This window comes from Arabidopsis lyrata, assembly GCF_000004255.2.
Source record: "Arabidopsis lyrata subsp. lyrata unplaced genomic scaffold ARALYscaffold_6, whole genome shotgun sequence".
Taxonomy (NCBI): domain Eukaryota; kingdom Viridiplantae; phylum Streptophyta; class Magnoliopsida; order Brassicales; family Brassicaceae; genus Arabidopsis; species Arabidopsis lyrata.
Genome location: NW_003302550.1, coordinates 4,418,719 through 4,440,416, shown reverse-complemented (window position 1 = coordinate 4,440,416; position 21,698 = coordinate 4,418,719). Strand labels below are relative to the sequence as shown.

The following is a 21,698-nucleotide window of genomic DNA, read 5'->3' as shown; positions in this document are numbered from 1 at the left end:
AACCAAATTTATGAAAAAGTATAAAAGAAATATCAAAGTGATTTATTTAATAAATCAATAATTTAACAATATGATGATGGCATTATATACTCTTCCAGGTAAGGAAGACGTGTATCCCATCTTTCATTCCACTTTGATCTCTTTATAAATTGAACGATCCCCTATTTCACCATTTATTCATCTTATTCTTTAGGTACAATTTATTGCTTTGCCATCTTACAAAATTTACAAAAATATTAATCCGGCCAATGATGTCGCTCTGATATTGAATATATGAAACTTCAGTTTTTTTATCAACTACCATTCTCAAATGATTTCTTATCCACCATATTAATAAAATTCAACTTGCTGAAGACATTTTAAGAAATTGAGGTGGAGACGAGTCATAACGAAACATGCAAAATCTGAATAAAGTAGATCCCACGTATGACATAAACAAACTTATTGGCACTTAACCGAGTCGTCACAAGAGCCATCTTCCACTTTTTCCCCTTTGCGAATAGAATAAACACATGACAGAATGAACAACATTTTGCAAAAGTATAGCGTTTCACTCGGTTAGTATCAGGTTATTGTAGTAACATAACGAAGCGGACCGAAGGTGAACCGATCAAACCCGAGGGGGATACGTCAATCAGAAAAGATCACAAGTCCGGTCCAACTTTGTGGTCGCCAACACATGCTATTCATCACTAGCTGACTCCTAAGTCTAACAATAGAAACCTTTACAAATAAACCAAAACTGATCCACGTACAAACATATTACAAAGTGGGTCATCACTCATCACCATCCATTGGCAACTTCAACTAGTTTAAGATTTTTGATGAATTTCAGCTTCTTTAAATTAAAATAAATCGAAATAAGTATTCTTGAATTAACTATAAATTATTTTAGAATAGGTAATATCCTGGCCGCAGAGGAATATGATCGAATATAATGAAATCTTCCAGATCAGGAAGACGTGTCTTTCCACATTCATGTCTCCCATTTTTCTTCTTTCAAACATTCCAATTTTTACTTGTTCATGAATCCAGAGATTCCCCAATTCCATATATTAATAGGTATTATTTCCATCTATTCCTCTAATTTATTCCATATGTTCAGTCATTTTCTAATTGGGTCACTCAGTTACCTAAACACTTTTTTTCCATTTCCCTCCTATGTAAATTTTGTCAGTCATGCTTTCCCTCCACAGCTTTTTCAATTTTTTTTTTTTAATGTCCAGAAAGTGAAGACCTTTTCCTCAGTCTTTTGTTTTTGCAATTTTATATATTTTTTCTTCTGATTTTTGTTTCGTTTTTCTCTCAATTCCATCCGAATTTTCATGTCCCGGGTTAGTCAAGTAGTTCAAACTCCATCAACAAACGCAACCTGCAAAATAAAAAACAAATCAAAAATGTCCACAAATATATTAAGTAAAATGAAACAGTATAAAATTAATAAAAACGAATGGAACATACCTCACACGACGAATACCTGGAAAACTCGGTTGAAACGACGACGGATAACGGCAAACAACGCCGGTCAACGAAAAACACGAACGTTGACTTCACGGAACACGCAAAAAAAACGCAAATCTGACAAACACAATTGGATGTGAGAAATGAGAAATCTCACTTTGTTCTATCAAAAATTCAATTCAGAAATTTGGATTCAGTTCTTTGATTTTCGATTTTAGATGTAATTTGGTGTGACTCCGAACATTTTTTTTTTTTGGTTTGCGAGAGAGAGAGAGAGCAACAAAAACAGTAAAAAGAGAAGTATGTACAATGCATTCTAGCATCTTCTTCACCCAACAACAAAAAAAATTATGATGGTGTGTGTTTCTTCGTTTTACAAAATCTCGATTTCGACGACGATTCTTCGCAGATCTCGCCTAGCTTCATAACAAGGACTTCATCGCCGGATCTACTAATCCTGTGGTGGTTTCTTTTAAGAGAAGAAGAACAACAAACAAAACAAACCTGAGAAAAATCTGAATTCCAAAAATCCAGATCAAATCAATTCTCATCATCAGATTTGGCCATGATTGAGAGCCGACTCGGACGAGGCTGATAAGCAGCTCGTCTTTTCAAATGATGCGAAGAAGGTCGAATCAAAGTCGTCAAAGCTCTTCTCACCCACTCTCCTTCAACACCACCAATTCTCACCAGCGAATTTGTCATCGCAGATCGACGCATATTCAATCCATTCGTTGTATACGAAGCTGTTCCTTGACCATGTGGATTCGCTACGTTCTTGTGTAGACTACATCTGAAAGATCCTGGATGCGTCGTTGGAGAACACATACATCTCCTTCTCGTTTCTGAGATCTTGTGACTGTGGTGGTGGCTCGGTGGCTGATTCTTCGATACGGAGATCGATTTGTTTGTCGGAGATATAGATCTGCTATCGAGAGAATATCGAAACGACTGAGACATCGGTTGCGCTGTGTAGAGATTCACACGAGTCGGTGACGCAGATCGGTGATGACTGTGGTTGTTCTCGTGATGACGGTGATTGCTGAAAAAAGCTGATGACGGAGACGAAAAGCTAGAACTCGTCGATGAAGCGAAAGCTGATGAAGAAGACGACGGAACGGCTCTTGAGTAACCACCGCAAAATCGACCCGACGGTGATTGTGAACGAAGCACCGGTCCGTTTGACTTGGTTCGTGACGAAGTAGTCACCATTTTTTTTTTTCCTTTGAAAGTCAAATTTGTGAAAGAAGAAAAAAAGTCTCAAGAGGAAGAAGAAAGAAGAAGTGCTTTTTTTTTTTTTTTTTTTGAATAGCTCTTAAGAAAGTGCCTAAGGGAGGTTGGTTCGGCAAACCTAGCGAGTCTCAGGAACCAAATTTATAGCAAAAGCTTGTTCAATGGCAATAAATGTAAATACGTTCAAAGATTTTGACCATTTTCGAAATTTAGGTGTTTCTATGTCGGGTTAGTCAAACTTAACCATGGTTAGTAATTGATTTTTAATTTATTTTTCAAGCTGAGGCGGTTTTGCCGTTTCGAAAAGAATCGGGTTCTGATCCAACGGCTGAGATGACAAATCAGAGGGAATGCTTTTGTGGGCAGTTAGAAAAGCTGCCACGTGTTATGACTAAGAAAGATGTCAGCTATTCTTAAGAGCATGATTATTGGTAGTATCTTAAAAATAACTCTTAGCAATATTTAAGTAATATATTTGTAAAAGTGATTGTTAAGAGATAATATATTTGAGTTAAGATTTTTGTGTGATTAATGATAGGCTCTTAACATGTGGTTGTTGAAAAAAAAAATTAATATAAAAATAAAATTTATAATTAATATAAAAATTAAAATTTTATAACATACATGACATAAAACACAATAGTAAGTCGATTTTAGGTAACCTAAATATATTTCTGACCACATAAAATTGAACAGATTTTTAATCTTATTTGTTTGATTTGTTTTTCATATTTGGAAAATTCAAAGCTTCAACTTAACGTAAGTAAACAAAGCCAAACGTTAGAAGATTGAAAATAGAAAATCAATTAAACATACAAGTGATCCAATAAAGTTTTTGAAAAAAGCATAACAATTAAGCACATACTTATGTAGGACTTGCTAAGTGATCGTATGGAGTAAAAAGGCGTAAATCCATGCATGATTATACGGAAATAGAAATTGTAACCTTAGCTAGGGTTGATGTTCCCTCTTAAAATAAGTATCAAATGTTTGAAAACAAATCAAATCAAAGCTAAGGTTGTCTGCATTCTTGCTCCTGCTACGAGATGTTGCCTTGATGAAAGGAACTACTTGGAGTTCTTGTTCGCATTTCTTTTTATCAACATCAACAACTTCTTCTTCTTTCCATGTAGTTGCTCTCCTTTTTACAGAGCTCCTCTGCTTCTTCTCCTTTTCTTCACATTTCTTCTCATCATCACAATTCCAATGTCAATAACCAAATCGTCAGACAATTCAAATTCAGACTCAATTCAAAAAAGACTTTGAGCTCAACTGAAAACCAAACCTAAACATATCAATCTAAGAACCATTTAAAGATGATTCTCCTCCAAAGGATGCAATTGCTACAGTTACTTGAGAAACTGACCAAAGGATGCTGCTGCTACAATTTCTTGAGAAAACTGGCTAAAGAAAGATTCGACAGGACCACCTAATTCCTCTTCAATGATAGTGCCTGCAGTTTCAAATCATGATCCAGTTAATGACATATGAAAACTAACATAGTCAGACAGATGCATCCCTAAGAGCAACCAAATGTGGCATGCAGAATGGAGAAAGAACCATGGAAACATGCACTAGCAAGACATTACGTTATACAAGTAATACGATTGACATTAGAAGCTAGGAGATTAAGACAAATGCGATTATAACTTCTATCTGACCTTGGAGATTTCAGTCCCAATGAAATATAGCCTCGTCGAAAGGGATTGACCAACTGGACCAACAGAAGAGATGGAAGTATCATTTGCAACAGAGCAAAGTATCCTTCCGCTGAATCTTCTACGCCGGAATTCGGATTAGAATCAACTTCTGCGACTCCAATACCCATAGATTCATGAACAATCGCATGATAACTCTCCGATTGAGGAGCTTGGTTTGATAATCTCTCAATTTCCGACGAAAATTCGTTAGCCTCAAGAGATTGGTAAATTAGGTCACCGGATATTAAACCAAGAGATCGGAGCGTATCCTCCGGCGAAGGCGTGATGAGCTCGTCTTTACGATTAAGCGATAGATATGAACGGAGAAGGCGCCGTGGGATTGAGCCGTCGAAGTCGTCTCCGGTTTCACAAACGAGAGAGAAAGAGAAAGAAGTCGCCACGTCATCGCTTCTTAACAATAGATTTGTCTCTTAGTTAAGAGACACCAAAGACACCTCTTAGCTTATTTCATTATTTACCATTTAATTTTAATTAAATTTAAATCTAAGAACAAGTTAAGAAACCATCGATAATGATGGTCTGAGTAGGAGAGTACCCAGAGAAAGATTAGATAATTACGTAAATTGCCATTGCCCGTTGTTTTGCCAAGAGCCGGATTTACATTTCCAATGGTTTTATTTTTTGTTTGTTTTCTCGTCACATTCCAATGGCTCTGTAACGGTATTCATTTAGAGTATATTTATACAAAAGTTTAGCATCTAACAACATTTGTGTAAATTGATCAAAATAAAGCTTTTTTGCCAACAAAACAAAATAGTTTTAATAAAGGGTAAGAAAGTTCAATACTTATTGATTAGTGAGCTAAAATTACACATGTCAAACCATTCAAAGTCTACCATATAAATATGACTTTAAATTGGGTTTATAAAATTAATTTAATAGCAATTTGAAGATTTATTTCATATGTATTTGGTAGACTTTGAACAGTTTTATATAAACATATTTTAAATAATTAAATTGGGTTTATAAAATAAATGTAATAGCAATTTGATGATATATGACTTTTAGTAATTTTAGATTTTGTAGTAGATATTAAAAGCATACATTAATCAGATTTAGCACTCTATTGATCTTGTTTGTTTGTCTGATACATGCCTTTGGTCTATATGGTCTCTTAACATCAATATTAGTTGCTTCTTTTCTTTTGGTTCACCCATACTAGTTGCTAATATCCAACAACATCAATATAGAAATCATATAAAGTTACATCTATGATCTAACTGATACCATCATTATAAAGTAGCTACGTTGGCTGCAGGTTAAACCCTTACAAAATGGTTTAAAGCTGGAAGAAGAAATAACAGACACTACCAAATAAAAAAGGGCCAAAGAGAAAGGACTTGATATAGCTAGTTCTTTAGAAGGCAAATACTAATCGTCAATTCGTAACACTTTAAAATTTTCGTATTATGATGATAATTATATTAGTCAAGAGTTAATCAACACGTAATAATTATTATCACAAGTAACAAATTAACATATTTCAACAACTTTTCACCTCAAACCTACTGGTGAGTTAGCCAAACTCTTGAATGGGCTTAAAAGCAAGGTAACAACAATAACAACGAATCCAGCATTTGGTGTAAAGTTGTTATGGAGATCCATGCAATTGTGTTTAATACAATATTATACCTAAAGAGTCCCTACAAATTGATGGAACTACTGACTCGAACACTATTCGGATGTATTAGAACATTTATCGTAAAGGTATAATCTCTGCAGAAGGAATTCGGTGATGAACTCAATCAACCGTGGCAATAATGTCTTATTCCAATGCGGCCTTAACTGCAAAATACAAAATATGCTTAGACAGTTTTTGCCAATAATAGTTTTGTAGAATATCAATTTTAAGAATTTGATGGATAAATTTCAGAAAGTTCTTACCAACCAAACTTTAAACACGGTTTCCACAGATATTAAACGTTTTGACGGTCAGAAACCACCTAAATTTTGTCTAAATTAATAAAATATTTAAGAGAGAATTATGAAATCTATAATCTGTAAAAGGTTTAAGTGAGACTTGATGAAGAGTATAATTAATGTTGGGAAGAAGGTTAATCTACACCATCTCCTAAATTTGATTGAGATTATTAAAAGTCTGATCTACTCTGTTTTCGAAGTTAATCAATATCCTTTTTGATTTGGACAAAGAAGAACAGTGGATTTGCGTGTATTCTACAATGGTCTCCCATTTTATGATCACGATTATACAAATTCTACTTATATATATAGTTGCATGTCATTTGAAAAGAAAATTGGTCTTGACAGAATCCATATTATGTAATTCTTAGTATCTATCACCTATCAAACGTTAATACCACTAAGATAGTATTATCACCTGATAAAAACTAAAAAAAAGTGGAAACTATATTAGAAATTATATAGTACTCTTTATGTTCCTGAAAGTTTGATGTTTTAGAGTTTACACATATATTAAAAAACAATCATGATTCAATCATTTGATAATTTTTTCTTTTTATTAATTTTTTTTGATAATCTATGAACCAATAGTAATCTAAAATAGTTAATTATTTGTAATCACTACGTCTTGAAATCTACAATTTATTTAAAATAATTAATAAAAAATAAAATAAAAAACTAGAAAATAAATTTTTGAGGAACAAATCTAAAACATTAAAACATCAAATGAGGAACAGAGGAAGTATATGATTAGGTGGGTACGACGATTGTATAACAGTTGATTTGGACGAATCTAGGCAATAAAAATAATTAAAAATAGTAGTAGATCACAATAATGCGGGGGCACATGGAGGTCGTGTTGGGTGAGTTAGGGACAAAACAGTTATTTTTGTATGGTCGGGACACACAATGTGATAAAGCAATAGGCTACAACACTCACACCACCACGTCCACATTACTACGACACGTATGGTTTAGGGTCACACGTGTCTACGCTTCTTCTAGCATCATTACAATCCAAGAGACAAAAGTGTTTAACTGGTGATCCAATGTCTGACACTGGATTTAGAGTGTATGTTGGATTTATTTAGCACCGTCATGGTCAGTGCCGGTCCGGCATATATGAGTGCCCTACGCAATTCCTAAATAATATGCCTTGTTCATATCACACTTCTAGTAGTGACATATTTCTACGAATTGAAACAAGTAAAAGAAAAAAAAAAATTAAACACTTAACCAGCAAAAGTTATAAACTAAAACTGTGAAACAATATCAAAAGAAAACAGAGAAGTCAAAAAGAAAATTAAAAAACTAAAGAAAACTAAGAAAAATATTATAAAAAAAAATTTTAACAACTGTATGGTCGTTTTTTTTTTCTTTTCTCTAGAGTTTATGATTTTTTTTACTTAAGCCTTTAGTTGTTTTACTTATATATGAAAAAGCCCACAATATTTATCTAAAAAGATCCTACACAAAAATTCATAGTATAAACATATATGAAAAAACTTAAGAAATTTTTATCTGAAAAGGCCCTCAAAATTTGAGGCCCGAATCAGTGGCTTCACTTGCCTGTCCTATGGGCCGGGCCTGGTCATGGTCATGGTCTGGTCGTGGTCATGTGATTATTCTTTCTTATTACAATCCAAAAATCCACTAGTGGATCATCTCGACTCACCTTTTTTTTTTTTTTTGGGTTTAAAGTCTCAACTCAACTTTTTTGTGGTGAAAGCAAATCTTTGTTCCTAATCGTTTTTTGCAAGGAAACTCTTTTACTCCAGTGGCGATAAAATCATAAGAGTAATTTTCTGTATATATATATTTTTATCATAATTCGTTATTCTTTTGGCGAGTATAAAGCGTGTTAAAGTCTTTTTCTAATGGAAAAATATGTCCGATATCTCATGCACTATAAAAAGGTGCTTTCAGAATGTAAAACTGAATATAGAGGGCTCGATGGCCGATGCCAATGGACTATGGTAAAGAGTAAGGATTATTTAATTTGAGCTCAAGTTTAGGAATCCTATTACAAAGAATAAGATGCTTATTTTACTCCGGGATATTTTCATTTTATTGAAGTGGTTGTAGCAATGATGTTGTACTAGCATCCAATATTATAATGTATAGATTTCAATAATTATGATATTATGCCGATTTGCCATTGTTTCTTCTCCATTTCGACATCTGTTTGTAGATTTGGTTAATCAATAACCATCCACTAAAAGAGACATTTGAATATCTTAGTATTATCTAAACAATCCAGAAATCTTAACTATTTAAAAGAATTAACTTATTCACCAATAATGTTTTTTTCTTTTGGTAAAGGTTTCAATCATATCAATATTGACTCTTCTCTCTTAAATGTTTTTTTAATATATTAAACAATTTGAAGAAGTGATTGTGATTTCTTAGAGCATGATTAAAAGCAAGCTCTTATAAAAATCTTAAGTTTTTCTTAACATTTAATGCAATATAATTTAATCAACTTTGTGCTTTAATGTTAAAAAACGTTCCTTTCCTTAGCTAAGAGTCATGTTCTAAAAATCTCCGTCTATTCCGATTACTCCCCGCTTAATCGTTAGGCCCACCCTATCCGCTTCGATTAATGACTAATCCCCTAAAGAAATCAGTTACCCGATTACTCTCCGTCTAATCTGATTACTTCTCGCCTAATCCGATTACTTCCTGCCTAATTTTACATATCCCGATTATTTTTAGATTTCAAGTATTAAACATTTATGCTTTCTGTTATTTATGTTATAAATTGTATCTCATGTATGTTTTATTTTTTTTAATTTGCAACTATTATTAAATTTTCTATAATTATAAATTTTATTTTTATGTTATTTTTTTTTCTTCTAAGAACCACATGTTAAGAGCCTACCATTAATCACACAAAAATCTTAACTCAAAAATACTATCTCTTAACAATCACTTTTACACATATATTACTTAAATATTGCTAAGAAATATTTCTAAGATACTACCAATAATCATGCTCTTAGTTTTAACTTTTAACCATTCACCCTATTATAACATGTGTGTTTTAACCTTATGAATATTGATTTTGCTATTGATAACCATTTGCATCATTTTGCATTATAAAAAAAAAAAAAAAACATTTGCATCATATTGTACCTATATGATAAAAAAACATGACTTCCACCGAATGCATGCACTCCAGACTTAAACACACATGTTACACTAGAATGGTGTTACTCGTAGAAAAACCGATGAAATAAATCTTAAGGAAAAAGAGTTAAATGGAATAAAAGAAATAGATGAATAATTATGTTTCACCAGTTCTTTGAAAGAGGAATACTTTCTTTTAATAATAGTTCTTTACTTTCAGTTTATTTAGTGAAATGAGTAGAGCTATTTTCCTTTCGTTTTTCATCACAAATGGTGTAAAAATTTAGAAAATTGGTGTTGTTTTTAATCTGTTTTAAGTTTTAATTGTACAATTTGCAGTTTTGTACCATTACATTGTAAAGAAAACTTTAATTAAAAATAAATGTTAAAACCCCACGAGAAGACTGTCGTTCGTAGAGAATAGAGATACTGTCGTGCCAAAGGTTGTAATTGTAACACACACACCAACCCACCTATACTCCATAAATTGCATTAATCATTGACGTTTTAAGAGATAAGTGGAAACTGAAATTGAAAGACTCCCGATATAGGGCTCATAAATGCGACGATATAATATGAATAGAATCATTATAATAATTGTCCCAATTTACAATTTAACGGTTTAGCCAACCAGAAATTACAGTAATTTGTTTCTTAAATTGAAGTTGCTGTTACAAAACTACTGTAATAGTAATAATTAAACATGAATGACTAATGAGTTTCAAATAGAGAATTGGAGACCATGTCCCGCCAATAGAAGACCAAGAAACAACAATATTAGTTTATCGTATATATATATTTATAATATGCACTAAAGACTTGGTTGCATGTTATAGGGCGAGTTTAAAACGACGAAGAAGTAGTCACCAAAGTTATTTTATATATGGAAAATCATCATCTTCTCCTCAACAATGCAGGGAGCTAAAATTAATAGCAGTTAGGCCTTTGTAGTAAAAAATGTTTAGATTGGGTATGGACCCAACAAAATAATAATATATACTTTAAAATTGGGTATGGGCCCAAAACCCAAATCTTTTTTTTTTTTGCCTACCCTTAAAAACGGGCCAGCATGGGCCACACACAATTTCAATTTTTTCCCTCGAAGATTCTTGTAGCCTAAATCCACGTTTTTCATTTCACAAAAGAAAATGAGAATACATGATTCTGTGAAACTTCGATTCAAAATTCTCTAGATCTTGATACGAGTTTTTTTTTTTTTTTTTTAAATTGTTTCTTGGTGATGATCGTGGAGTAAGCTTTTCATAATCGATCACCAACTGAACAAATTATGGAGATTTAGTTGATAAAATTTTAGTCTTTGGCTGGTTTGGTTTAGTTTTCTCGTCTTTGATTGGATTCTGTTTCATTTCGTTCTCAGGTTTTTCAAAAGCTTTTGAAAGGAATGGGTGACATGGACGATTTCACGGATTTGATTAGGATAAAGATTTAAGATATTGCATTATACAACACAAAACTTAAGTGTGGAGAGAACGGTAAGATTGATCTTTTGTTTCTTCTTGTTTGATCATTAATCTTTGATGAAACCAATGGCTTCATATTTGTTCTGCTATATATAGATTATTTTTATATGGTTTGCAGATCCATGTAATAGAATTGAAGCAAGAAATTTCTTACTATTGTGGAGTGTCGCCGGAACGACAACATCGCTTGTTGTTCCGCGGAAGACTTTTGAAGAATGATCAAAGCTTATCAGATTATCAGAAACGACACTCTGTATCTGGTTGAAGGACCACCACCATTTCCACGATCCTCTAGTAATGCACGTGTACATTTTCCCAAAAATTCCATTAATTGGTCACTCTGCAGGTGATTCCATATTCTATCACAACCTTATCTCGACATCTGAATCGTTTAAGACAAGTGTTTGCTACCTATGGTTAGACATGGTTTCTAATTAGTTGAAATAAAAGCTCTGAGGTTCTGTGACATTTTGTATTAATGTGAATTTTCTAGGTAACAATGATGATAACAACAGGCAAGCTCCTAGCCGTTCTAGGGAAGATCTGATCGCAAGAGTTGGTACATACGACAAGGCGATTGTTGATTGGTGAAGTTGCTGAATCAATGTTTATCAGTATGTTTTCTTTTTGAAGTTTCTTCTTCTTTTGAATCGAGTCAATACCACATGCCATTAGGTTTCTTTATTTTGGGATAAAGTGGTCTCCCTTGTGCAGAATATTTCAATGCTGCTTGTGGATGAAGTAAATGTCACGGATCCATCAGCCCGAAGATTGCGGCAAGAAAGAGTGGTTGAATCAGGAAGCCTCTTGTGTAACTTAGGAAGTTCACTTCTTGCGCCACCTCAAGAATTAGCATGGGAGAAACACAGGTGTGTACATATCTGATTAATCTTGCAGATGCCTTTGCGTGTATTTGTATGTCTACAATAAAACCCTTGTCTTTTTGGATTCATCTCAGGATGATGTTGGTCGTGTAGTGTTCATATCCCCAACAGGGCAAAATCGGTAACAGGTTTGTTCTTCTGTCTCTTTCTTCATTACCAATGGATTTCTTATTCATTGATATACAATTTGACCTTTTTCTTCATATAGTCACATCACTCTTGGCTGCAAACAAGTATCGGAGCAGGAAGGAGCATAAGAGTTATATATTTCACGTCGGAGATCATCGAGGAATCAACAACATTTCGATCTCTATTTCGATGCATCTCAAAATGTAGACAATACCTCCTCTCCTCGACTTACCACAGATGTAACTAATGGAATCATGGCGATATAATAATACATATACGCTGTGTCATTATAGCTATGATGAGTGTGTCTGCGTGTATATTATATAATTGGTATCATTGCGCAGGAAGAGCTTTCAGATTCAGATTCAGAACATGAGATGGTAAACACTAAACACAGTAACTACTTTAAACATATACTATAGCAAAGCCAAGAAAGAGATGGTTGGAGTTTCTGCCTCTGAGACACTGTTTTTGGATGTGGATGACGCAGAGCGAGTGAAAAAGGAAGCAATTAGAGACGCAAAAAAGAAAGCTTTTATATTGTTTTCACATTAGACTACAACACTAAAAAAGTCTTTTCTTATTTGTTCATCATATAATAACACCACCTTTGTTATAATTATTTTCCAATAAGAACTGATCCTTTTAAAGTCAGCTAAATCAAAAGCAACAAACTGGGGACTAACTTTATAAGGAAATTTCTCTAGCAGCACATAGTAAAGAACTTTCTTTTTTTTTGGTGGGAAGTAAAGAACTTTTTTTTTTTTTTTTTTTGTCAATCGGTAAAGAACTTTCTTTATATTATACAAGTATCAATTTTTTATTATTATTACCAACCTGAGGAATTTAAAAATTACAAAATAAACCCATAGAAAACGCGGATCGGGCCCAAGCCCACGCATCAACCACGGGTTTTTGTAACTCTCCCTTATCTTTTTTTTTTTTTTTTCCTATTTATTCTCAACAGACTCATTCTCTTTCTCTCACTTATCTTTTTTTTTTTTCTAATTCAAGAAACCATATAATTTTCCTCTGTTTTTTAACAAATTCATCAAGAAAAACATTCAAGATCAAGAATGTACAACGAATGCAGCTCTCCCTCCACCGCAAGATCAACGACGAGAGGAACTAATCACCGAATGAGATCTCCGATCTGTTGTGTAGGAGCCAACGCGGTGGTTGAGCCTGAAGCCATGATGATCGGAGAACAAAGAACTCCGAGATCTCCTTACGAATGGCTCAAATCCACGGCGCAAGAACTCGAGTTAAGAGATCGGTGCCGGCGCGTGAAGTCACGTATCAAGGTTACGTGTCGTAACAACAATTGTGCTTATAATTGTGTTCATCATCATCAGAGACATCAGAGCCATCAGAGTTATCCTGGAGATTTCAGTTACGATCCGTTGAGTTACGCGCTCAATTTCGAGGATAATGTGCGAGCTGATGAAGACGGCTCTTTCCCGAATTTCACGGCGAGGTTGCCTCAGTCGCCGGTGACGAAGACGAGATCAGCGACGGTTGATTTGATCTCGTTTTGACGGTTAATAAATTAAAATTCTCTTTTTTAAAGAAAATCTTTTCGTTTTCTTTTGTGTGACGGTGGAATGTAACTGTTCGCCGGAGAAATGACGTAAGAATATGACGTCATGTATATGTAAATGCTCTCTCGCCATATTGATTTGATATACTTGTGAAATTGATGTGTGCCAAAAAAAAAAAAACAATTTCTATATTTCTGACTAATTTGATCGATTTCACTTATGCTTTGTTGACTTGTTCTTCAAATGAGAGAATTGTTTTCAAGTATAATACAGAAATTGTTATGGACAACCCTAAAATGTGGGTGTGGATCTAATAGATGGTTAATCATTGCATATTTGTTTCCATCATTTCAATCTGGATTTGATATTAGTGTTCGTTAATTACCACACTGTATTTAGATGGAACAAGAAATGCTTTTGGATTCGTCAAGAACTATAGCAAAAATGATGAGTGAGCAGATTCTTGAGCTGAGGATTAAAACTAGCTTGTAGAAACATTTTAACTTTATAATATTAATGATTTATGGATCGTGATCATTGAGAACGTTGTAGCAAGACTGATATTTTTTTGGAGGTAAAAACACCACTTTAGTGTATATATTTATGGGCTGTTTTCAATCATATAAAAATCTTTGTGTAGTCATCTATAGTATTAAACTCATCATGACGAGAAGAAAAGGGGTTTTGAGTATACTTTTAGAACACAAGAACCTGATTCAGCTACCGGATGAATTATATATGAATTTCATAATTAGAAGAATCACTCTTTACGTTTCGGCTAATTATGAATTAGGTTAGAAAAAAGAACCTTTAGTGTCTGGAAATAGTATTAATCAAAACACAGAGATTCTGGTAAGCTGTCACGGGCATAAAGCCGGTTTAAGATAGTGGAGGCCAATTATCGTATTATCCACAATATTTAAAATTAAACTATAAAACACAAAACAAGTGGAGATGCTGAGGATAAGAGTGTGAAGTGAAGTGAAGTGAAGTGGGGAAAAGTGAAAAAGAAAAGCGAACCAAAAACGCTTTCTCACCTGTTTTTTTGTTTTTTTTTTTTTCACTCACCTGTTTGACGTTTGTGTTGTTACATAGTGATACATACCACTTGCCACCAGTCGACATGTCTCTTTCTCTTTTGATGCCTCAAATCTTTCTCGTTTTGTCTACTATACATTTTTTTTTTAGTGTATTATACTCTTTTCTACTTTTTTCCCTTTCAACTATCTCTAGACTTGATCTCCTATCGAGACTCGAGTCACAACAATTCGATATCAATCATCGTCATTGATTGTTTCCATTTTAGATATTTGTATTCACCACTAGTCCATTACATTTCTATATAAACATATATCGTGTTTCTAATTAAAAAATGTATTATGATATTTTTATAAATTGTAAAGGTGTAATTTTTTTGTCAACTGTAAAGTTTGTTTTGTGGCAAGAGAGATAAATTGCATCATGTCTCCAACAACGAATATAGATATGCCATCAAAAAATAATGAAATCGTGACGTCCTCAACTTGCAATTGTTACCGTACCTAGATGAATTCCTTCATCGCATATTAAAATATACCTTAAAATATATAATATTGAGATTTAATGTCAAACTTCATTCGAACGTTATTTCCTCGTATTGGTGCTCGAGGAAGAGCTTCTTCTCTCATAAATATTCTAAGCTTCAGAGAAACACCAGACGAATCTAATATTTGTATCAATGTTTATCTTAATATACTTTTTATATATAAAAATATCAGAAAATGTTCCTCATATATTGGCGGCTAACGTGTACCAGAAAGAAGCGCATGATAAACTAGAGAGAATGTTGAACTTCTTTGTCGTCCTCTCTGTTTTATTCTCTATCTAGTATCTATCCTCCAGTTACCCACTAACACTTTATTATTTTGTACTTTTTTTCTGCGTCACTTTCAGATAACGAATCTTTGATATCTTCAGCAATTGTAAATTGATTTTGAAAAGAAAAGTATTATCCATGATGACAAAAGAGAAGAAGAAGAAGCAATTGTTTCGTCGCTCGCTGCTGCTACATAACGGATAACACAGAGAGCTAGCTGTCTTTTATGATTTGGCCTGCTTTAAAACGCTCCACTCATATGACGACTGTCTTGTAAGTAGAAGACAAGACCAATCACAAAACCCCACAACGTTCAGAATGCCACGTCATGCAATCTTATTATTCTGCTGCAAAAGGATACTCTCTCAACTCCTACCACCAGTCCACTAGTCTAACAATAATAATTGAAGCCAAAACCCAAATTTTTTTAATCTGACATTGAACCAAAGTTCATTTATAATCCAATTGGTTTTATTATGGTTAAAACAAAACCAAGAGCTACGTTTTAGTGTAGCCGAATCAAACCTATCAGAAGAAATCGAATTTACCTCAGTTTTACTTACATTGTCAGCTCATTGAGCTCAACACTGATTGATGTTTAATGACTTATGCTAGTATTGTTGTTACTTAATCAACTTGATTATTAAGATGAACAAAAAAAAACCTTATATAGTATATGGAGAGTATAGAGAGCACTAATGTCTATTGTTAGGTCCATCACTCAGAATCAAAACCCTAATTACTCCTTAGAGACAAGATGCTTTTTTTTTTTTAACTATTTAAGTAAACCCTGCAAGGTAGAGAGAGTCTAGAGACGATGAGGCCCATAGTGGACAATAAAGAAACCCAGGTGGAGACAATGAGGCCCATAATAGGGGAGAGGGGGTCAAAATGGAAAAACTTAAAAATAGGTTTTAGTAATTTTGACAACGGTGGAGAGAATCTCTCTTTCGTTCGTTTGCCGGCGACCTTTGCATTTTTTGTTGTTGTTGTTGCAGAGTTGGTCGTATCATTAGGGTTAACAAATGGACATACGAAGTGGTTCCACTCACAAAACAGAAAAAAATCGAAACAGTTAATTAACAATATATATATAGAATATAGTCATGAAGCTATATAACTAATATAGATGTATATGCATATTTGTGTAGATTACGGCCAATGATTGCACAAATGCTATAACGAGAAATCTCCATGTTATTCACAAGATATAATGATGGATTGATGGTGGAGATGGCAGTGACGACGACTGCCGATCCTATCATAAAGTAGTCCATCTAAAACCTCATATTACAAATCATACTTTGGGGCTTGATGTGTTCCCTAATCATTACGAACTATGGAAGTCATACCATGTAATGACACAAAATTTACGTTCTAAGTTTCTTGTGTAAGAATTCTTGTCTTCATGATGTCTCCAATTTTCTAAAAAGCTTTTGGATCTCTCCATGCGAGCTTCAAAGTGACCTCAACGCTCTCTTCCGCTATTTTCACCTGCATTGCTTCATAAAGAAAACTCCCCAAATTTAATGACTCCATGTGTCTTAAAAATGTAACTAAACACTAATCTAACCATACCTAAATTAAACAAGCTAAACTTTGTCACACCTAACATATATATTTCAAAGATTGTATCGTATATGGTCTGATCATATATTAATTGGTCCTATATATCTTGGATAAATAACTCTTCCTACAAAGTTTTGTTGGTGTGAAGTACCTTCTGCGTTTGTTCTTTGAGACGGTAGAAGAAGATGGATTGCTATGCCAGTTCCTCTTTCTTTGGTTGATGAACCAATTGTTTATCTGTTTGAGCTGCAAACCTGTCTCCTGCACCAACCTCGCCTTATCTTCCTCCTGCCAAAAGTTATCATATTATTTTAAAACATAGAAAATTGAAAACGCAAATAAAGTCGTGAAAATAATAGTCCAAGATTTGTGGGACAAATATGAGCGATTGTAGAAGTAGAAAGAGTGAACTCACAGTAGGGTACGGCCACTTAGAATGAGACTGCCACCATGCTTTGAGAACAGAAGTGGTGTCTCCTGGTAACTTTCCAGCTCTTCTCTTCCTCAGTATCTCCTCTCTTATGTCCACAATTTTCTCCTTATAACCCTTTATACAAAAACATGGGTCTATATCATTAGATCAAGCTAACTATAGTGTGTACCACAAATATTTTGGGTTTGATGCATGCATATAAGTGTCAGGTAAGTAGGTAGATGTTGTAAACTGACAACTCATTAAACAAGCTTCAGACAAAAAAATTTCTAAATTCATTGAGTCTTTTAGAAGATCAAAAATAAAGTTTTGATAAGTTCTTGATTGATTGGACTTAATAGAAGCATATCTTTCTTTGGGCTACAACGATATATAATAAGGTATGAAGGATGTGTTTGACTAAATGATGGATATAATATATATCAGTAGTTACCTGCTCAAACAATGTGTATGACTAAATGATAGAGATAATATATATCGGTAGTTACCTGCTTGAGTTCATGTTTAAGTTCTTGTCTGACTCGTTCCATCAAAGATCTCTCACTCTCAGTGGGAACTAGAGGACCAAACCCTAACCCATCTAAGCTTCCATCAAACAACGGAGCATCACTCTCTACTTGCTCATCTTCATCCTCAGACATTGTTGCTCCTGTGCCTTCACCAGGAGATACTCCTGTCTCACCCATCAAACAAGTGTTAAATCCTTAAGAAATAATCGGGTACTATAAAGTATAAAACAGCAATAAAATGAGAAATAAAATAAAAGAACCTTCTCTTTGTCAATACAAGAGTTATCATTATATCTAAATGGCAAAGAAATGTTAAAATTTGAGAAGAATTCTCAAAAACTAACCTGTAAAACTTTGAAGAGACTGCTCAATCTCCCAACAGGCCATAACAGCTTCCATTGCATGAACCCGAACATGCTGTTGCAATTGTTCTTTGAAAGAGCAAAGCAGTAGTACATAATGCGTCTGCACAAAAACATGGAAATATCTTTATCTTTCAGACAACAGATACAATCATACAAATACGTCCATGAATAGTAAAATATGGATATAGATACAGAAAATGACAAACTAGTTTTTGTCAGATCACTGTATCCGTAACTGCAATCAATGAAATTGCTCAATCACTTACACTCGCAAAAATCTATCTCAAAATAAACCTTCCGCTGTCAAATTACTACTGTACAAAACTAATATTCAAATTTTGACTGACGATTTATCCAACCCACTGATCATGTGTGTCGGTGCAAAGTACAATTCTACTAATGAAATTTCCATTTTCTTCTCTAGTTTTTTATAAAAATTTTTTTTGAAAAAAAACAAATATTCAAATTTGTCAAACCGTGTTAAATATAGACTAAAAGACGAAAATAAATGAATATTGATTTTATTTTCCCAAAAACCGAAAAAAAAGGAATAAAATAATGGAAATTGAAAATGGTAAGAAGGAAAGAGAAGTTAAGTTACCATGAAGTGGTCAAGCTCCTTGTCATCGCCGGCGAGGAGTCCTTGAGCGGCTTCTAAGGTTGAGTACTTAGCCACGACGTTTTGCGACTGAGCAAGCTGTGCGTCGATCCTCGGAAGCTGATCCACCGGCGTTGCGATCCTCAGGCACGCCACGTGTGCCGACAAAAGCTGCTCGTAGAGTGGATGAGACAGTATCTCCGCCTTGTGTCTCGCATTCTGCCACCTTTCCGCCTCTTTCTTCTCTCCGATCATTGACTCCTCTCCGCCGGCGACGTCTTCGATGACGTCACCGGATGTTTCGTCGTTGTTGTTTGCGGTGCCGCCGCGTTGGAGGAAGGATGAGGATCGTGAGAGCCACTGGTTAGCGGCGGCGGAAGAAGGAGAATCGGAGCTTGTAGCGGCGGTGTGGAGGTTGAGGAAATTGTTATCGGAGCGGAGGAGCCAATTAGGCGGTGCTGATTCATGAAAATGTTGTTGTTGTTGCTGCTGTGACGGTGGCGGAGGAGGAGAAGGCTGATGTTGTTGTTGGTCGGTGAAGTGATTAAAGTGATTGTTATGAAACGCCATCGTTTTCGTCTGAAATTGGTTTTGAAGAGAAATTCTTAGCTTTGATGTTCAGATTTATCAATCAATTATAGAAACTTTCTTCTTTAAAAAGAAAGAAAATGAAATATAAGGGTTTCGATGTGTATGTGTTTGAACGTTTGAATTTTATATGTGTGTATATGTAATGTAGCTTACACCAAAAAGACGATTTATTCCTATATTTATTCTTCTTTTTATTACTATTTTTTAATTGCAGAGTACCAATTTTTTGGTGATCCATAATAAAATGGGATTAGGTCAGATTAGTAACATAATACTAGCATTTACTGCGACAACAAAAAGTTTTATCGTTTTACAAAAATAGGATGGTACAAGTTGACGGCAAAAGAATGATACGAATTACGAAGTGACAGTAAAAGGAAATAGCTGCACCACTTTTTCTTCATTCGTTGCAAACATTTTTTCTTCTTATTAAAAAGAAGAAGGCTTATTTTGCTCATTTTTGTTCTAAATTATTTTTTTGTTACCAAGCAAAAGTAAATATGAAACAAAGTTAATTAATAATGTATCTTTGATCTTTCTATATTCGGAGTGATTACACTAATCTCAATCTGTAAGGATTTTGGCGCAATTTTTGAAAAATATCGGAGGAAAAAATATAATTTGTTAAAGATGATGAATAGTTGGAATCGGAGAAGAAAAAGGAAAAAAAAAAAGAGAGTAAACGAATGGGAAAAAAGCAAGGAAGGAGGGGACCATTAACAATGACGTCACTACTCGGCGCCAAAAATATCGGAAGACACGTGTCGTGATACGATTTCCTCTAATAGTGGTCCCTGAAGAAATGGCATGCGATAGATCGGATAAGAGAATCCAGCCGTACAAATTTAAATTTTACATTATTTTGTATAAGTAACAGAAAAAAAGGAAAATACAGATTCAAAAATTTGGAGACTAATCTCAATTGCTCCTCAGAGTCAAAGAATTAATCTATATACTCTCCTCTAATCTATATATTCTCCTTCTTTTAATGAAAGGACGAAACTACCCATTTACTAGGTATACGTGGTACAACTGGTATCCTAGTTGTACCCTCCTAGTTGTACCAAACCTTAGTTGTACCACCTAGTTGTACCTCCTCCTAGTTGTACCATCTAGTTGTACCAGACCTTAGTTGTACCCGAATATTCCCGAATATTCCCTAGTTATACCAGTTACAACCCGAATAAAAGGATTCGAACCCTGGGGGCGTGCGCGTGCGCATGGAGCTTGCAACCACTGAGCTATTGTGTTTTTCGTTGAACATTTACCGATTTAATTGTATTTAACCTTTATCACCCAAAATCAACCCTCATTAAGGGTAATTTTGTCTTTCTACCATTGAGAAGTATTTGAGACAAAATTTGGAGCTTGAGGAGCTCCTGAGAATTTGTTCCAAATTTAGAGGTGTGGGGGACCAATTTCAGAAATTTGACTTAAGCTTATTATAGTTGCTGTCTAATCAAAAGTACGACAAATTTAATCCCATTAGAAGAAAAAAAATTAAAAAATTTGCATCTTAATTTTGGTATGAACTCATGACTTCTGCTAAAAATATTTATTAGAGATACATGATATCAAATGTTTCACACACACATATTACCTAGGAAACATACATATACTTTGTTAAATTTGTTTTTGGTAAACAAACAAATAGATGAGATAAAAGGTTTAACAACATTTCAATTAAGTTCTACACCAAATTAGGTTTGTCATGAGATTTCATTGATTTTCGATGTATATCCTACATTATTTTCTCAGTAATTTTCATTGTCTAAATATAATGATCGAATTCGGAACTCCATGCAAAACTATTTTAACCGGTAAAAATGACATTAATATATGAAAGTAGACATTTGTTAAAACTATCCAACGATGAGTGGTAATTTTATAGAAGGTTGGTGGCCATTGACTGCTTCCAAGATTTGGCCATTGAGAGTGTTCTATTTGCGTGCGATACACGCGAGAAAGCAGATGAACGAGACTAAGCGACAAAGTTGAATCCACCAAAATATCCAAACAGTAAGGTGTGAGTGATGAATAAAAGAGCAAAGAAATGTGTCAAGAACTCTTCCTGTGTGATAAGGTCTACCTTTCGTGTGGAATCAGCTAACACATGATTGGACAAATAGAGTCACATTAACGATCACAGTCGTCCATTTCACAACAACTCTTGTCGTCCCCACTCTCTTTTCTCCGAGAAACGACGAAGTTCCCTACGCCCCACGGCTCCAACTAATTACTCCTTAAAACACTTTTTTTTTTGTTTTCTGTCTTACCTT

At 34.2% G+C, this 21,698-nt stretch overlaps 4 protein-coding genes and 1 long non-coding RNA gene across 6 annotated transcripts; 2 read left to right on the top strand and 3 right to left on the bottom strand.

Annotated features, from left to right (window-relative positions):
- Positions 1 to 1,647: 1,647 nt before the first annotated feature.
- LOC9307524 (putative protein TPRXL) lies at positions 1,648 to 2,803 on the bottom strand. Its single transcript, XM_021022623.1, has one exon. It carries the CDS (start codon positions 2,671 to 2,673, stop codon positions 2,002 to 2,004), a length of 672 nt encoding a protein of 223 aa, XP_020878282.1. The 5' UTR covers positions 2,674 to 2,803; the 3' UTR covers positions 1,648 to 2,001.
- Positions 2,804 to 3,379: 576 nt separating this feature from the next.
- On the bottom strand, positions 3,380 to 4,879 carry LOC9309565. Its single transcript, XR_002330953.1, has 2 exons — positions 4,356 to 4,879; positions 3,380 to 4,147 (listed from the first exon to the last, which is right to left on the bottom strand). It is a non-coding gene; the product is annotated as an uncharacterized LOC9309565 (long non-coding RNA).
- A 5,323-nt stretch (positions 4,880 to 10,202) lies between these two features.
- Positions 10,203 to 12,612, top strand: LOC9309564. Its single transcript, XM_021023114.1, is given in 15 exon segments — positions 10,203 to 10,911; positions 10,913 to 10,957; positions 11,064 to 11,182; positions 11,184 to 11,250; positions 11,292 to 11,361; positions 11,439 to 11,496; positions 11,498 to 11,549; positions 11,551 to 11,559; positions 11,660 to 11,780; positions 11,783 to 11,814; positions 11,904 to 11,957; positions 12,038 to 12,094; positions 12,096 to 12,197; positions 12,303 to 12,347; positions 12,349 to 12,612. Coding segments are annotated over 15 exon segments (1,041 nt in total). The 5' UTR covers positions 10,203 to 10,866; the 3' UTR covers positions 12,514 to 12,612.
- A 315-nt stretch (positions 12,613 to 12,927) lies between these two features.
- On the top strand, positions 12,928 to 13,721 carry LOC9307523. The gene has a single exon (XM_021023113.1). It carries the CDS (start codon positions 13,035 to 13,037, stop codon positions 13,494 to 13,496), a length of 462 nt encoding a protein of 153 aa, XP_020878772.1. The 5' UTR covers positions 12,928 to 13,034; the 3' UTR covers positions 13,497 to 13,721.
- Positions 13,722 to 16,506: 2,785 nt separating this feature from the next.
- LOC9307522 (homeobox protein knotted-1-like 4) lies at positions 16,507 to 19,512 on the bottom strand. Of its 2 annotated transcripts, none has more exons than XM_021022590.1 (6): positions 18,832 to 19,512; positions 18,210 to 18,330; positions 17,845 to 18,029; positions 17,339 to 17,470; positions 17,075 to 17,211; positions 16,507 to 16,856 (listed from the first exon to the last, which is right to left on the bottom strand). In XM_021022590.1, exons 1-6 carry the CDS (start codon positions 19,396 to 19,398, stop codon positions 16,823 to 16,825), a joined length of 1,176 nt encoding a protein of 391 aa, XP_020878249.1. In that variant the 5' UTR covers positions 19,399 to 19,512; the 3' UTR covers positions 16,507 to 16,822. The 2 variants fall into 2 exon arrangements, with proteins under 2 accessions (XP_020878249.1, XP_020878250.1); XM_021022591.1 differs by having other exon boundaries at positions 16,507 to 16,848.
- Between the last annotated feature and the right edge of the window lie 2,186 nt (positions 19,513 to 21,698).

Coding starts and splice junctions, on each gene's coding strand:
- LOC9307523 (XM_021023113.1), top strand. CDS start 13,035: ATGTACAACGAATGCAGCTCTCCCTCCACCGCAAGATCAACGACGAGA.
- LOC9307522 (XM_021022590.1), bottom strand. CDS start 19,398: ATGGCGTTTCATAACAATCACTTTAATCACTTCACCGACCAACAACAA. Junction 18,331..18,831: donor AGGAGCTTGACCACTTCATG/GTAACTTAACTT, acceptor GTTTTTGTGCAG/ACGCATTATGTACTACTGCT. Junction 16,857..17,074: donor TCAAAGAACAAACGCAGAAG/GTACTTCACACC, acceptor TTCTTTATGAAG/CAATGCAGGTGAAAATAGCG.
- LOC9307524 (XM_021022623.1), bottom strand. CDS start 2,673: ATGGTGACTACTTCGTCACGAACCAAGTCAAACGGACCGGTGCTTCGT.